This window comes from Daphnia pulicaria, chromosome 2, assembly GCF_021234035.1.
Source record: "Daphnia pulicaria isolate SC F1-1A chromosome 2, SC_F0-13Bv2, whole genome shotgun sequence".
Taxonomy (NCBI): domain Eukaryota; kingdom Metazoa; phylum Arthropoda; class Branchiopoda; order Diplostraca; family Daphniidae; genus Daphnia; species Daphnia pulicaria.
The window spans coordinates 9,725,892-9,741,164 of NC_060914.1; the positions used below are offsets into that span (position 1 = coordinate 9,725,892).

The window sequence follows — 15,273 nt, forward strand, 5'->3', positions numbered from 1 at the left end:
ATTCTAATGGGAAGTGAATCTAGGTATCCACTATCCAGTTATATTCTATATACTGAAGTGTTATACTGCATCAAGCCGGAGGAATGCGGATCTAAGCGTTATTGGTAATCTAGGTCTAATTGAGGTTCTAGGTTGTCATTTTGTCAATAACTTACCGTGAACGAGTCGACTGAATGCTTCAGTTATCCTAGGAAGTTCTTTTTGGAATTTTCATTAGTATGAACAATTTGGAAAATTTATAAAAAGTTACGATACATTTTATTTTAATGGTGTATGTTAGTGTTAGCCGCCAGATGGGTGTTGTGAGTCAATTGATGCAGACGACTCTGTCTGTCAGCTGACAAACAAAAGAATACAATTTACCTATTTTACTAATTACTAGAACGTTATGTCACAGATAAAGACGACGTCGTCTTTATCTATTGTTATGTTGTAAGAAATTTGTAAAAAGAAGTCTTCATTTTAATGTGGCTTCGAACTCCAATTCCAGCTGTTTCATGCTAAATACTCCTCGAGGATGCTAAAAAATGGCTCTTAATATTTTTTTAACATAATATCATGATAATATCTTACATGGATATTACTTGTTCAAATTCAAATGCTATTTTTCTAATAGCACTAGCTCTATATCCTATTTGGAAAAAATCAAGTTTATTGTGTGCTGCTGTCATTCATTCAAGGTGGCCTTCTACAACCAGTACCAACCACAACAAATCAAGTCGTACATTAAATTGGTAAATATTCTTATATTCTTGAAATTTTGGACTGAGTGTTGAAACGAGTTATTTCTGGGTAAAATTCAAACATTTTTTGTCGAGGAAAGTCTTTACAGTCACATTTTTATAATGATGTAACAAATTATTTAAATTACTGATCACAAAAACACGTAAATTTTATTTTCGGCTCGCTTGTTTGGGGAAAGTGAACCTATTTGTTTTTGTCTCCTTGTAGCAAATTAGCAATATACATATTAGCTAGTAGTAGGTCTCTTGATCTAGCCAGCCGCCTGGATGGTGTCGAATGATTAATTTACGGAGCTCGTCGTATACGAAAATCAAAATTGAGAATGGCATGGCCGGTACCCACCAGTTCAATCTGAAATGCAAAGGGAAATTGTTTCGATGATCAATGATGATGCGAGAAAGTTTAAAGCATATCCAAACTTACTTGAGTGGGTACATTCGGAGACCCTGATCCATGCCGGGAGTATAGGAAAGGAGGCAAGCGACGCCCGTTTCAAACAAAAGGCCGAAAGTTAGAGCTTGATTGCGCATTCCTTGCTTGAATAGCGAATTGAGTCTGGTTTTGCAAATGATCAAATCGGCCCACTGGACGACGACAATCGAAATGAAGAATGCCGTGTGGCAGGTGTATTCCAATTGCTTTCGGCTATCGTAAGTCTATAAGTAATTCATCGTAAAGATAGAAAAATAATTTTATTAGAAAAATTTATTTTGGGCTAATTACTATTAGTTAGATTATCAGGTAATATTACGCTGACGTTACTTATGAAGTCCCTGAATTATAATTAACTTACTCAAAGCTGATGTTTTACTGCGGTATATACGCTATTTAGTAATAACCTCTAGCCAAAAAATAATATAGGTTGCTACTAATACTATAGTTACCCATTCCTGTCCGTAGGAATCTGGGAGATCGTTGATGGCTTTCGAGTCCCATTGCTTGCGGAGACCGAAAAGATACTTCGGCCAGAAGCCGTTCTCAGCCATAATGACAAAATAAGTAAAAAAACCAGCCGAAGCTTGCATCATACCAATCTGGCCGTAAGCCATGGAAATTAATCTAAGTATTTGAAATTCCAAATTTCCATTATTGTAAATATGAAGAAATTAATTTTCTGTTTGTTTTTATTTACCTATCGTTGACGAGTTTGTCTGTCTGGGGGTTACGTGGACGTCTTTTCATTATGTCAGATTCTGCTTTTTCGTAAGCCAGTGAGATAGCTGGAACCTGTTTTATTTTTAAAGTGAATCATTAGTAAACGCTACAATTGTTGATAATGATCAACCTATAGATACCATGTCTGTTCCAAGATCGATACAGAGAATCGCAACGGTGCCAAGCGGCAACGGAATTTCGGCTAAAATAAATACTAGAAATGGAGAAATTTCCGGAATGTTGGATGTCAGTGTGTAAGCGATGGATTTCTTCAAGTTATCAAAAATAAGCCGGCCTTCTTCGACACCAGTGACAATAGAAGCGAAATTGTCATCTAATAAAATCATGTCAGCGGCTTGTTTGGAAACATCCGAACCAGCAATACCCATGGCCACGCCTATAGTATAATTTAAAAAAATAATAATAATAATGATTAAGAATTCATTACACCTAAGGTAATAAAGTGAGTCCTTGCCAATATCGGCTTTCTTTAAGGCTGGCGAATCGTTTACTCCGTCTCCTGTGACGGCCACAATGGCACCGGCACGTTGGCAACCCTCGACGATGATGAGCTTTTGTTGGGGGGACGTTCGGGCAAACACGATTTCGGGATAATGTCGCAAGACAAAGTCAAGCTCATCTGAACTCATGTTACGCAACTCTGAACCTCCGATGACGGCAGCAGTAGCGTCACGTGCGTCAACCATATTTACTGGCAAATTTAAACGAGCGGCAATATCTTCGACAGTCTCATTGTCTTGTGAAATAATTCCGACGGAGCGAGCGATGGCTTTTGCTGTGATCGGGTGATCACCAGTGACCATAATGACTGAAATTTATTGACAGATTAGTTATTATTTTAGTAAATTCTATTGTATCAAATTTTGGAGTTAAGAAATTTTGTGAAAGGATCATTGTAATTAATACCTTTAATTCCAGCAGAACGGCATTTGGCCACGGCATCGGGGACTGCAGCTCGAGGTGGATCAATCATGGAAATGAGGCCGACAAAACGAAGTCCACTGATGGGGAAATTAACTTCATCAGCGTCAAATTTGTAGCCTTTTGGATACTTATCAAGTGGTAAGTGGAAATCGCAGAAACCCAAAACCCGTTCACCCAATCCACCGAGCTCCATATAGGCCAAGTTAAAAGCTTCTTTCATTTTGTTATTCATGGGCCTTTCCTGCCCGTTAATGTAAATGGTCGAGCAGAGATCAAGGATCCTCTCCGGAGCTCCTTTCATGCCCAAAAAATATCGGCCATCTTTCTTGTTTTCGTTCTGGTGAATAGAAACTTGATACTTGTTCATTGAATTGAATGGAATTTCGCAAACTTTTGCATTTCGTGCCCGGATGGACATAGCTTCACCAGTAGCGAATTGAACACATTTGAGCAAAGCGGCCTCAGAGGCGTCTCCGTTAACGTTACGTTGCATAACAGGAACACCTTGTTGTCCACTTGCAAATTCGGCTCGACTGCATAGGCATGCGATGCGACACAAGGCCTTCCAACCGGGACTCGACTTATCGTATTGGATTCCTAGAAATTGTCATAATCAAATTTGGATGAATTTCACTCAAAGTTAGTATCGATTCTCCAAATACCTAATGATTGATTTTCGGTGGTGTCGCTTTCGATGATTTTGTTGTCGAACCACATGTGAGAGACCATCATGCGGTTTTGTGTCAGAGTTCCGGTTTTGTCAGAGCAAATAGTCGAAGTGGAGCCAAGGGTTTCAATGGCTTCCAAATTCTTGACCAAGCAGTTCTTCATGGCCATACGTTTAGCTGTCAGTGTCAAGCAGACAGTGACGGTGGCCAACAACCCTTCAGGTACGTTAGCTACGATGATACCAATCAGAAACATAACAGCCTCAAGCCAGTTGTACCCTAAAAACAAGGCGATGATGAAGAAAGACACGCCCAAGAACACAGCTACTCCAGTAATGATGTGGATGAAATGTTCAATCTCGCGAGCAATCGGAGTTCGGCCCGTTTCTACAGTGGAAGCCAATCCAGCGATACGACCCATCACCGTGTTGTCCCCAATACTAATCACAATTCCTCTAGCGGTACCTGATGTGTTTGGAATATATCATTTGTGAGATCCCATTATTCTTGATGTTACGAAAAGTGTTTTAAATATTACCATAGACTGCGTTAGTTGAAAAGAAAGCCAAATTTTTTGTTTCTAGTGGATTGTCGCTGGTGTATTCAGGACCGCGACTTTGGGGTTCCGATTCCCCTGTTAGTGAAGAATTGTCGACTTTGAATTGATGAGCCCCCAAGATGCGGATGTCAGCTGGAATGCGGTTACCAGCTCTGACTTCCACTAGATCACCGACTGTGAGTTGTTCGGCTTTGATGGTTATTCTTTGGCCATTACGAACGACAAGTGCAAACTGAGGGACGAAATTTTTGAAAGATTCCATGATTTTGTTACTTTTCCTTTCTTGAAGGTAAGAGAAGACGCCCGTCACTACTACGACGACCGTCAGTACAATACCCAGGTACAACTAGAAATTGAAAATGAACGAATTACTAAGCGAATATAGGATTCATTTATGCAGTGTTTTCATGAATGATAAACCACTCACGTTATCACTGAGAGTTTCGGGATTTTTGGCGACTTCAATAGTGTAGGCAACATAGCAAAGGATGGCACCGATCCACAAGAGCATTGAGAAACCGCCGAAGAGTTGGTTGCAGAATTTCACCCATTCCGGCGTTGTCTTGGGAGGTGTCAGGGCATTGGGACCATCACGTTTATAGTTATATTTCGCTTGAGCTGTTGTCAGACCCTATTTATTAAATCAGTAATAAAATCATGATTGATTAGGCATATTCTACATGGGATCAACAATAACTATTCGCCGTTATTCTCACGATTATACAAACCGGTGGTCAATTGGAAATGATGCACGACATGATTTCGAAATAATCGCACATGAAAGTTGATGCGACCCTAATGGAACCTATCCGGTTATCTTTCAGATCGAATCCCCACATTTCGTATGCTTTCCTTGCTCCACTATAATTAACCGATTTATCTCGCGGCAGACGGTTGGAAAACTTCAAACACTGAATATTGGAAGGTGTTCAAACTCCAAAGAATCCTTATTGACAACTATATGCTTAAACTTAACGTTTCGCTTATCACATCAAAGTTATAAAAATAAATTCCTATTATAAGAGTTTAGATGATGATTTTTAAGAAAAAAGTTAAAGCTTCACCTTGAGGGGATCACATTTCATGCGACGGTAGAGATCTTGGACGGGTATCCGATGCTCGTCTACTTCTATTTCACGTTTCAATTCGTTCAAATTAGTTTTGCCCTTTCTAAATGGCGTCATTTTGAACTCGACTTCGAGCTGTATACACATATGGTTAAAGGAACTTCTTTAGTTTGACTGTTAAACTAAAATCAACTTTGAGAACACGAGCAAGATAAATCGTGGAGTTGAAAAAATAAATAACCTGGAGCCGAAGAAAGAGTGTCGTTCAGAAGTGATGCGTTTTTAGCTTGAAGGGTATCTGAACAAGGACAGCTGAATATATCAACTCGGAGAGACTCTCGCTCGTTTGGTGGTTGAACACATTATTGGCCAGATAAATCTCTCATTCTAGACGTCTACTCGTAGAGTGGACGATATCGAACTTTTGGTGTGGTGTACCGGATTGTTTGTTAAATCGGAACGTTATTCGGCGACGTGATCGGAAAACAAGGAACTACTTGATGGGAAATAAAAATATTTCCATCTGCGTCACTCATACGGTCGCCTTTGCGTCCAGAACTGACTGGAACTCAATGAAGAGGCAACTCACGTTTCTCTGTACGCAGTAAAAACCAGTTACGAAACTCCAATAGCCCCCAACCGTAGCTAGGTAACCTCCTGATACAACGTGGTTCAACATTATATTATTATTATAGAAGGATAGATGGGAATAGTTAAACAGTATAATAAGTACAGCCAGAGAAATAGTTGCAAAGTTATTATGGCAAATGGTAACTGGTTTTACCTTTATTTATTTTTCTTTCCTTGTATGCTATAATTTAATTCACCATCCTTGGCCGTTTTGGGCTCCCATAATCTAATACCTAAATTCCATACTGTTTATTTGCTTCAATTTCAGAAAATTTATTTGAAATAAAAATTGTCAATAGAGTAGTTGGACATCCTGCGTTGTGCATTCTCCGCAAATGCGAAAATCTCGTTTGTGTCCAACTCGGTCTGTGTCGCCTACAGCGTCTTATGGGAAAACCAACTTCTCCTCGGTAAAAAAATTGTTTTCTTATCTATGACTCTGATTTTCCCCCCTTTTCTTCCTAACAGTGAATACTTTATTCATTTCTCTATTACCTAATTTTTATTTCTATCCCCAATTCAATCTGGTTAATTTTTAATTAATTTTTGTTTGTGACTGGTTTTTTTGTTCGTCTCCTGTAGCAGACGTTTCTAGACAGAATCGACCACGCTACGAACGAAATTCTTCTGCTACAGGAGACAACAAAAAAACCAGTCACAAACAAAAATTAATTAAAAATTAACCAGATGGAATTGGGGATAGAAATAAAAATTAGGTAATAGAGAAATGAATAAAGTATTCACTGTTAGGAAGAAAAGGGGGGAAAATCAGAGTCATAGATAAGAAAACAACTGTTTTAACGGGAAGAAGTTGGTTTTTCCATAAGACGCTGTAGGCGACACAGATCAAGTTGGACACAAATGAGATTTTCGAATTTGCGGAGAATGCGCAACGCAGGATGTCCAACTACTCCATTGTATAGAAAATGAAAAATTTATTTAAAAAAAGTGGCGATTTACATCGGCCACCAGATGGGAGTTGTGTCAATTAATCGATGCAGACGACGTTGTTTGTCTTTTGTCACTTGTCACACAACACAGCTCAGAATTCAGAAATCAGGGGAGACGGAGTAAAAAAAAAAACTAACGTGCGATGAGATATCCCATTTTGAATTAAACCTCCCAAATTACAGCTCTTGTTATTTTGGTACAGCTTTTATTGAAATTTCAAAGTCCAGATTTCAATGGAAGACGGAACGTCGACTTGTACTTCTGTTGATGGAACAGAAGATTTTGGCGATAACCCCACCCGAGATTCGTTGACAGAAGGAATTTTGAACTTACTGAAACCTACCGTCGATTGCCTTGAAAACTCCATTAAAAACACCAGGTAATTAATTAATTACACAAAATTGTACAACAAGATGACAAAGTGCATGTTCTTATGGTTTACATTTTTTCCAAATTAAGGCAAAGTCAGGCTGAGCTTCGTTCTCAGATAGAAAATTTGTCTGCAGAGCTTACTGTGATATCACAAAATCAGCAATCTCCTATTGACTTGGAATCATACATTAAAAAACTGTTGGATGCAAGGAAGAGAATAACAATTGTCAACAGCATCCTTCAAAATGCTCAGGTAAGATTCCAAGTCATTAGGCCAATCATATAATAAAGAAAGTTTCAAACACAAATTTTTTTTTATTTTAGGATCGCCTGAACAAAATTCATCAACTTTCAGCTAAAGAGATTGTAAAGAGTCAATCAGTGGAAAATCCCCCCCATGATGGATAAAATAGAGACACCAGACCTTTCACACTTAAACAGCACTGATTATGAGAATGTCTATGAACCGGCTGAAGATTCCTTTCTGATGCTTGATGCACTTGAATCTGAAATTCCCTTCATCAAATCCCTCAAACCCACCATCTGTCTAGAAATAGGTTCAGGATCAGGAATTGTGTTAACTGGCTTAGCCAAGTGTCTTGGTTCTTGCTGTGCTTATTTCAGTATTGATATAAATCCACATGCTGCCCAAGTGACTCGTAAAACAGCTTGTAAAAATTCTGTTTGCCTAGAGGTGGTAAACTGTGATCTGGTTGGACCTTTATTACCCCAGATTCAAAATAAAGTGGATGTGCTAGTGTTTAATCCCCCTTACGTTCCAACGGACGAAAATGAAATTGATCCATTGTCACCTATAGCTCTGTCTTGGGCGGGTGGATTTCGTGGAAGAACAGTCATGGATCGTCTTTTCCCCCTCATTCCGCAAATTATGTCTCCTAGTGGCGTGTTCTATTTGTTAATTGTAAAAGAAAATGACGAAGAAGATATTTTAAATGTCATGAAGTCATTAAGCTGGCGTGGCTCAGTTATAATAGAACGTAAAGCCGGGCGTGAATTTTTGAAAGTACTTAAATTTGAACGTGTAAAAGTGTAAACATCTGTCAACGATTAATAAAAACTAGCAAAAGAATATAATCAGGTTATGTATTTCTGATGAATTATTTTGAAATTGATGCGAAATGATGTTTTGCGAATGTTTCAGCCACCAGGATAGGGAACACTAGACTGGCGTCAGCACAAACCTATAGAATTAATTAAATCAAGTTTATATTTTAAAATTCTGAAGATATTTAGTTTTCTTTTTACCTTGACTGGGGTGGCATCTTTCTTAATTTTACCCCATGATACAGCTTCGTCCGGCTTAGCTCCACTGTCACTTCCGTCAAAATCGCAAGCTGTGTTGATAAAAACAGCGAAATCTGCTCCGTTCCTCTAAAATTTTAACAATTTTAGAAAAATTCCGTCGTAAACGCTAGAAAATGTTTACTCTTACCATAAGGTTAGCGTTGCAAATGTGATGTTTAATAAGGCCTCCTCCTAAAATAACCATGCCGGAATTGGAGGCTTTGACTGCCATCGTGTTGAGCCTTTTGAGGTCTTCAAGAATGTCCACCACAAGTCCCGGATTCTTGTAAGAGTGAAAGTACATCATGTCCCCTAAACTTCCATCTGTCAATGCGGGACTGAATACGGGGATATTATTGACAGCAGCCCAGTAATACACCGATTCTGGGTTGTTGATCGCTCGACCAAGCTTTTCAATGATTCTTGAAGGTGTCCATTTTGTTCCTTTCTCCTTTTGTTCCGTTACCATTTCGTCGAGCAAAGGCATGACCCAATCTTCAAACTTGCAGTAGTTGTCGTTAGGGATAACTAAATTGCCGATTCTGTTAATGCCACTTTCTCTCAGAGTGGAACCCTTGAGTTCAAAATTTCCAACGAAAGTTGGAGCAAGACATTTGATAAAATCCTCTTCTACTCCTCCCGCTGTTGTAACTATGCAGTCGACCAACTTATTCTGTACCAAGAATTTAATGGTATCGCGAATTCCAGATGAACACATATTAGAAGTGTAACCTAAAAATATGGTACAGTTAGATTTCCTTTTGATGAATAAATCTTCCTCAAATTCATCTAGACCAAGGTTCTCTGGTATAGGCTCTGTTCTTTTGGCAAGCTAAAAGTTAATAGGCATAATTATTTAGTCTCAGGAAACATTGATCACTAACTTACCATCTTATTGACTTCATTAACTGCAAGTCCAAAAGTTGTTGCTTGGAACCCAGTTGTTATGTAAGATCCAATTAATTTTCCATAGTCTAAACCTTGACTCCAGTCATATCCTAGAGAAACAAAAATTTGCAAGATTAATCTTTTTTATGTATTAGTGTCACAATGTCACATGTACATTTATATCTAGACTAGTAATGGTATTAGCAATATAAAAAAAAGCTTTGACTACTAGGTATTAGAATACAGTGAACAGCACACAACGAAAGGTGTGTAATGACATTTCAAGAAATCATATTACCTTGCACTTTATTATTAAATCCATGTTCCTGAGTAGGGACAAAAACGGCATCTGCAGCTTTCTGTGGGACAGAGCTTGTGTCATTACTATTGGTTGCCATTCCAGAGGAAAAGAATGTGAAATAGGAAAGCAAGTAAAGTATGAATTGACAGCTGAAACTTGTTGACAATTTAATTTCCCACGTGGTGGTTGCAGACGGAACTGCTTTCTCATTGACGTTTGTCACGTTTCACATAATATAATAATAAGAATAGTATAATAACAATTTTTACTTGAAAAGTAGACCGAAAATTTAAAAAATTTAAATTCTTGTTTTAAACAAATGAAAAAGGAATGTACTCAATTTGTCGTTATGGGAAAAATCTGCTTTTGCTGAGTTTGGCAACACCTAATGCAGTAAAATTCTCGAACCGAAGAACACATGTGATGATTCGAAAGAAAGAAATCCAATTTTATCCAAACCCCAATCTAGCGTTGTAGCGTAGCACATCGAGCACATCTGTTTGAACTTCTAGGGAAATAGAAAGTTTTTGAAATGGATGAGACTTACCCAATTGAGGCCTATCCGCATGCTTCTCAGAAGTTCAATTTCAAGAGTTACTTTAGAAATTACTCTGAGTTGTTGAAAGAAACTTGGTACATTAACCAAGGTGTATTGGAAAGACTTAACAATGATGAAGAAAAAATTGCTTCCCAATTGGGAATTGAGATGAGGGAATACCATCGACTGGAAGAACGTTGCAGGTTAGAGATTATAAATTATACCCCATCACAGTTGATTTTTACCATAATTTTTTAAATTGTCAGTATTGCTCTGTTGCAATGTGATCCACTTGAGATGGAAATAAAAGCTGGTCAGCTAGCAGGTCAGTTTGTGTTAATTAATCTCTTATATAAACTGTGACTAACAATTAGTGTAGATCCTGAGAGACGAGCTACTAGGAAACTAGCAACTGCTGTGGAGTTAAAAGCGCTTAAAGCATGTAACCATAAATATGAAAGTAAACTTAGAGAGTTGAGAAGAACAGCTATTCCACAATTTGTGAGTTTAAATTTGAATATTTTCAATTGGAACACTTCCTACTTTACTTTGCTGGTTTATAGGAACAAGAAATGAATCCATCTCCTGTATTCAAGTTACTAGACAACCATGTTGTGATTGCCAGAGTGTTCAGGCCATTTGAAAGCAACTTAGGTTCAAACACGTGAGTCTTAAAAGCTAATATGCAAAATTTTTGCCTTTAACCGACCTGTTTTCTTTTTAATGTAGAGTTCCCCATATGCAGGACTTCATGTTGCTGGGTTCACAGAATTTGGTTGATTTTAGGGACCAAATAATTGTAATTTAAAATAAGTTCATTTTTTAAATTAAGTAAATCACAATTAATCGATACATCACAATTGACTATTAATTGCAGTGCCTAAATGATGAAATAATGGTTACGGAAGACTCTAACCCTCGCACTCTCTCGACCGGTCGGCCAATGAAGGTAATAAAATTGTACAAGTAAATTTGTTATTGTTAAAATTTGATTTTACAATAATTGTGTTCTCAGGATCTCTTAAATGCTAGCATGTTTTTTATTGGCAACACATTCTACTCTGATTTTCGAGATTATACGAACATCGACTATGGAGATTTGATAGAAAAGTGGGCTAAAGATAATCCAGAAAAAAACCTAGGTCCATTTGAAAAAAAGAAAATGGAATGCACCACGATTGCAGATCTCGAAATTCGACTTGGTTATCCCTACGTCTTTGTCCATCTCGGGAGTTGTGAGCATTTAATAACCTTTGTGGATGCCAGGTAATTCTCGCCTTTTATTTATGACCTTAATTTCCATAGTTCCATCCTTTTTATCTGTTTTTTACTTTTTAGGCTTATGGTTCCAGATGATCTGCAAAACGTTGATGAATATCCATTAGCCGTTGAAACGGATACTAACTTGTTGATGTACTGCGGCGTTTGTGATGTTCACGACACAAGGTAACACCGTTGGTAGTATGATAATCATATAAAGTAAAAAATAATTTTAACAATTTTCGCTCTTAGCTACTATGTTGACGACGAACAATTGCCCACAAAACCGATGAACTTGTGTGAGCAATGTTTGAAAACTTTTTACAAAAAAAACGACCTTCTACCACCTAGTACTGATGACGTCTTCTACAAAAGGTTGCCTCCAAAAAAACCGTTTGAAGTAAACGTTCTGGAAGACATGGAGTACCAAGACTAATATTCCTTCCTTCCCTCTCTATTTCAAGTTTTTCATTCACGTCTCCCTCTTGCTCCCTGCAAGTCAAGTATTTTTGCATAAACACAATGCAGATATCTTTCATGTTGAAACGAAATTTAAATGTTGTATTATAGAGAATAATCCAGTCATACATTGCACCTTATTTCCTTATATTAATCTTTTCCTCTAAAATAAAATCGGCCGCTCTGTCTGCTATGGCTATCAAGACCGAGTTTGGTGGGCCGGAAGGTAAACGAGGAAGTACGCTGGCATCAACAACTCTCAAACCCGTCACTCCTCGTACTCTGTAATTACAAATTATAACACTTAATTTATTTAACACTTCAAACCCAAATTAGATTGTCATTCCAACCTGAGCTCAGGATCCACCACGGCATCGGGATTATCCTCTCTCCCCATTGCAGCTGTTCCGGCCGGATGGTACATAGTCAACGCGGCCGTACGTACAAGACATTCCATGTAACGCTGATTATCACTCCCTTGTTTGCCTCCACATTCAGGAAACGTGGGCCAGTGTAGTTTAGCCCCCAATGCTCTAAACGCATCCGTATTTAGCAGCTCGACTCCTTGTTTAATAGCTGGAAATATGGTAGCGCAGGCGCATATGTCATTAACATTTTCACATGTTTGAAGTGGAAAAAACCTAATCCTCTTTACTCACTGTCGATGCTGCATTGTACGTCGTATTCATGGTTAAGGTATGCTGGATCGATTTCGGGTGGTTGGGTAGGATCAGTGGAAATTATCCTGACATGTCCGCGTGAGCGTGGATGAAGACAAACCGAAATGAGAACAAATCCTTCTTGAGACAGACTACTGCTCTTGGGAAACCAACGATGGAAAGCCTATCAAGAAAGTTCTGTTAGCGTCGATTTTCGTTTAAACTTAAACATTTTCTTCTCACCTCTTTCTTGATGTTGGCCACAGATGTGTAGACGTCAGCGTTGATCGAGCCCATGTTAAAAAGAATCAACATGCCATAAGGTTTTGAAGATTTTCCATTTTCCCTTGTCTTAGTTAGTGTAGCGATCCCTTCAATTCCAGATGTCGCTAGAGCTCCTTTGCCATGAACCATGTAATTCCAAAATTGTCGAGGATTCAGCATCTTGATCACGTTCATGCTCACAGATGAATTGAGCTCGACAAAAAGAGGGACTTGAAGATGATCTTGTAGATTTTCACCCACTGGAAGATCAGCTTTAATAGGTATCTAAACGAAAAGAGATTATTGTATTATTAATTAGTTTCATGTTAAATATTTTGAAATTGGTTTCGTACGTCTAACGGTTCTAGGACGTGGGGTGGACCGACGCCAGACTGTTGAAGTATCTGAGTGGTTTTAATAGTTCCAGCTGAGAGTATAACTTCCCTGGTTGCTTTGACGTGCTTAATCCGGCCGTCATTATCGAGATATTGGATCCCAATAACCTTGTTTCGCTTCCACACCAGTTTGGTGACGGAGGACTTTGTTAAGACGTGCAAGTTATTATGAGTCTTCATTGCCGGCATTAAATGGCTTAGGTAAGTACTCCAGCGCTGGCCAGCCAATCCGTCAATAGTATTATGTGAGGCCATGAAAGATCCCGCGTCACTCCATCGATCCATATCGGAAACAGAATGTCCGCAGGCCCGTCCAGCGTCAAGGAAAGCCTTGAGCAGTGGTTTTTCGGTGGCATTAACACGCTGTAACTTAATGGCAGCTGACGAACACTGGTGATGTTGCATTTTATCGCTGCAAGAAGTTGAATTTTCTATGTCTTGGATTTTTTTTTTTTTATATCAGAGGCACAAAATCAATAAATCTGTGAAGGGAAAAGGAGTAGTGCGTTAGTATTGTTTCCCTTTAACTAACCTGTCAACACGGGGACACTGCACATCTCAGGTTCATCGTCTAGTAGAAAAGAGGGTCGAGTCCCAAATGGTTTTGGTTTTACATTGCCTTTTGTCCAGCAGGTTAGACCTTCTAAAGTGTTTTTCATTGTTTGTGAATCCCAACCAGGAACTTTCCAGGAATCGAAATCTCCAGGTGATCCAGTTGTGTGAATAAGGAAATTCATCTGGCCACTCCCACCAACCTGACGACCGATCGATTGGTTACAAGTTTAAATCTTATAACACAACGGTAAGCTTCTAGAAAGAAAATTCATTTTTACCATTTTCCCCTGAGGCCAGAAGGCTTGCTAATTTGTTAACATATTTTATAAATTTAGACGATTATTTTTTTTAAATAAATGTTAACGAATTTTCATTACGTTGCCGTGAAGGGCTCCAGCTGCGAATTTTTGCGGAACAGTGCGGAATCGCCAGTCGTGTTGGGATCCTTGAAGGATTGGCGCGATGAGAGGAATCCAACTGTACCAAGGTGGTTCGCCTCCTGCTTCAATCACCAGGACTTTACTGTTGGACCCTGCCAATTTGGCGGCCAGGACGCATCCGGATGTTCCAGCTCCCACAACGATATAATCGTAAGTCTGATTTGGTTCTTTAATGAAGCCATTGTCGCTCAGATAGTAATTGAGCCATGCAGCTAAAAGTAGTGAACAACTCATAGCTGCCCAAGCGCTCAGACCTTGAAGAACACAAACTGTTACGTAACTTGACAAAATGTTAGGCAGTTTGTTATATTTTACCTTGCTTCCAAGACAGTTTCATGATTGTTAGTCGCGAGTTTTCTTGGAGACGAACGTTCAGAGCGACAGGATTGGCGACTTGTGATCAAAGTCGAGTCTGGATGTCGACTGATTCACTGGCGTTGAAGCAGGCCAGAACCTAGTCACGTTTCGACGTAGACAGCGAAAACGTGCAAAGGAGCCTTTTGAAGTGCACTAGCAACTGGGATGAGCGGTTGTCTGTCGTTCACGTTTGTTCTTTTCTGCTAACTGCGACTCCATCCATCACTACTACTATTTGGCTTCCGCCTTTCTTGTTTTCTTTCGTTTCAATTTTTAACTTTTTGTCCCGCTGAGGAAAGGGTGGGTGGGATTTTGTCAACAGCGCTGGTACACAGCGCAGATCATTGGTATGCTTTAATTGGATTTGATGGAAACCCAGCGCTCTTTGGCCCATAGCACGCATCCTAGCTACCACACGTCCAACTTCATTTCCGAGAGACTAGCGATGCTTGACGTCGTGTTATCGACCAGTTTTTGTCTTTTCACGTAATGCCAATATCCATCCGTAAAGAAAGCACATGTTTTAATTAAAAGATCAGATAGATGTAAAAGTGGCATTTGAAACCATCAATACCATTTAATGGCTTCAAGTGGACCTTTTCTTCTCTTACCGATACCGACATGACATTTAGAGTGTTTGTTGATACCAAATAAATCAATGTTTGATACTGTGGGCATGACACAATCGGTATATCGATTCCTTTTAACAATGAAAGAGAGAGAATAGATCTTCTTATTGGTTTCCGATACAAGTCAGCCGA

General features: G+C 38.9%; 5 protein-coding genes and 2 long non-coding RNA genes across 8 annotated transcripts; 4 read left to right on the forward strand and 3 right to left on the reverse strand.

The window, feature by feature from the left end:
• Nucleotides 1-353: 353 nt before the first annotated feature.
• LOC124326884 lies at nt 354-1,684 on the forward strand. Its single transcript, XR_006915931.1, has 2 exons — nt 354-734; nt 1,645-1,684. It is a non-coding gene; the product is annotated as an uncharacterized LOC124326884 (long non-coding RNA).
• On the reverse strand, nt 727-5,505 carry LOC124326056 (sodium/potassium-transporting ATPase subunit alpha-B-like). The gene is made up of 11 exons (XM_046784659.1): nt 5,136-5,505; nt 4,499-4,702; nt 4,051-4,417; nt 3,507-3,977; nt 2,827-3,441; nt 2,375-2,728; nt 2,040-2,296; nt 1,877-1,971; nt 1,629-1,803; nt 1,168-1,400; nt 727-1,095 (listed from the first exon to the last, which is right to left on the reverse strand). Exons 1-11 carry the CDS (start codon nt 5,283-5,285, stop codon nt 975-977), a joined length of 3,042 nt encoding a protein of 1,013 aa, XP_046640615.1. The 5' UTR covers nt 5,286-5,505; the 3' UTR covers nt 727-974.
• Nucleotides 1,803-2,228, forward strand: LOC124326843. The gene is made up of 2 exons (XR_006915892.1): nt 1,803-1,955; nt 2,036-2,228. It is a non-coding gene; the product is annotated as an uncharacterized LOC124326843 (long non-coding RNA).
• A 1,251-nt stretch (nt 5,506-6,756) lies between the features above and the next one.
• LOC124326517 (methyltransferase N6AMT1-like) lies at nt 6,757-8,190 on the forward strand. 2 transcript variants are annotated; one of them, XM_046785411.1, is made up of 4 exons: nt 6,757-6,856; nt 6,922-7,098; nt 7,179-7,344; nt 7,416-7,503. In XM_046785411.1, the coding sequence occupies exons 2-4, from the start codon at nt 6,953-6,955 to the stop codon at nt 7,497-7,499; spliced, it is 396 nt and encodes a 131-aa protein (XP_046641367.1). In that variant the 5' UTR covers nt 6,757-6,856; nt 6,922-6,952; the 3' UTR covers nt 7,500-7,503. The 2 variants fall into 2 exon arrangements, with proteins under 2 accessions (XP_046641367.1, XP_046641366.1); XM_046785410.1 differs by lacking the exons at nt 6,757-6,856; nt 6,922-7,098 and having other exon boundaries at nt 7,202-7,344; nt 7,416-8,190.
• On the reverse strand, nt 8,179-9,783 carry LOC124326288 (probable deoxyhypusine synthase). Its single transcript, XM_046785019.1, has 5 exons — nt 9,583-9,783; nt 9,285-9,394; nt 8,545-9,228; nt 8,358-8,483; nt 8,179-8,293 (listed from the first exon to the last, which is right to left on the reverse strand). Exons 1-5 carry the CDS (start codon nt 9,680-9,682, stop codon nt 8,210-8,212), a joined length of 1,104 nt encoding a protein of 367 aa, XP_046640975.1. The 5' UTR covers nt 9,683-9,783; the 3' UTR covers nt 8,179-8,209.
• Nucleotides 9,784-9,993: 210 nt separating this feature from the next.
• Nucleotides 9,994-11,990, forward strand: LOC124326256 (snRNA-activating protein complex subunit 3-like). The gene is made up of 9 exons (XM_046784981.1): nt 9,994-10,326; nt 10,390-10,448; nt 10,503-10,624; nt 10,687-10,787; nt 10,853-10,922; nt 11,001-11,072; nt 11,139-11,389; nt 11,462-11,569; nt 11,636-11,990. Exons 1-9 carry the CDS (start codon nt 10,118-10,120, stop codon nt 11,817-11,819), a joined length of 1,176 nt encoding a protein of 391 aa, XP_046640937.1. The 5' UTR covers nt 9,994-10,117; the 3' UTR covers nt 11,820-11,990.
• Nucleotides 11,917-14,686, reverse strand: LOC124326096 (neither inactivation nor afterpotential protein G-like). Its single transcript, XM_046784719.1, has 9 exons — nt 14,471-14,686; nt 14,093-14,409; nt 13,994-14,020; nt 13,693-13,915; nt 13,119-13,597; nt 12,745-13,050; nt 12,502-12,685; nt 12,193-12,418; nt 11,917-12,124 (listed from the first exon to the last, which is right to left on the reverse strand). The coding sequence occupies exons 1-9, from the start codon at nt 14,490-14,492 to the stop codon at nt 11,980-11,982; spliced, it is 1,929 nt and encodes a 642-aa protein (XP_046640675.1). The 5' UTR covers nt 14,493-14,686; the 3' UTR covers nt 11,917-11,979.
• Between the last annotated feature and the right edge of the window lie 587 nt (nt 14,687-15,273).

Bases quoted from the DNA above. Each gene is read 5' to 3' on its own strand.
- LOC124326517 (XM_046785410.1), top strand. From the start codon at position 7,489: ATGATGGATAAAATAGAGACACCAGACCTTTCACACTTAAACAGCACT.
- LOC124326256 (XM_046784981.1), top strand. From the start codon at position 10,118: ATGGATGAGACTTACCCAATTGAGGCCTATCCGCATGCTTCTCAGAAG. The intron at 10,449-10,502 runs GTCAGTTTGTGT...CAATTAGTGTAG, and splicing joins AAAAGCTGGTCAGCTAGCAG to ATCCTGAGAGACGAGCTACT. The intron at 11,570-11,635 runs GTAACACCGTTG...TTTCGCTCTTAG, and splicing joins TGTGATGTTCACGACACAAG to CTACTATGTTGACGACGAAC.
- LOC124326288 (XM_046785019.1), bottom strand. From the start codon at position 9,682: ATGGCAACCAATAGTAATGACACAAGCTCTGTCCCACAGAAAGCTGCA. The intron at 9,229-9,284 runs GTAAGTTAGTGA...ATTAACTTTTAG, and splicing joins TTAATGAAGTCAATAAGATG to CTTGCCAAAAGAACAGAGCC. The intron at 8,484-8,544 runs GTAAGAGTAAAC...TTAAAATTTTAG, and splicing joins TTTGCAACGCTAACCTTATG to AGGAACGGAGCAGATTTCGC.
- LOC124326096 (XM_046784719.1), bottom strand. From the start codon at position 14,492: ATGAAACTGTCTTGGAAGCAAG. The intron at 13,598-13,692 runs GTTAGTTAAAGG...AAAAAATCCAAG, and splicing joins CAGTGTCCCCGTGTTGACAG to ACATAGAAAATTCAACTTCT. The intron at 12,419-12,501 runs GTGAGTAAAGAG...CCATATTTCCAG, and splicing joins CGTACAATGCAGCATCGACA to CTATTAAACAAGGAGTCGAG.
- LOC124326056 (XM_046784659.1), bottom strand. From the start codon at position 5,285: ATGTGTATACAGCTCGAAGTCGAGTTCAAAATGACGCCATTTAGAAAG. The intron at 2,297-2,374 runs GCAAGGACTCAC...ATTATACTATAG, and splicing joins CTTAAAGAAAGCCGATATTG to GCGTGGCCATGGGTATTGCT. The intron at 1,401-1,628 runs GTAACTATAGTA...AATTACTTATAG, and splicing joins ATTCCTACGGACAGGAATGG to ACTTACGATAGCCGAAAGCA.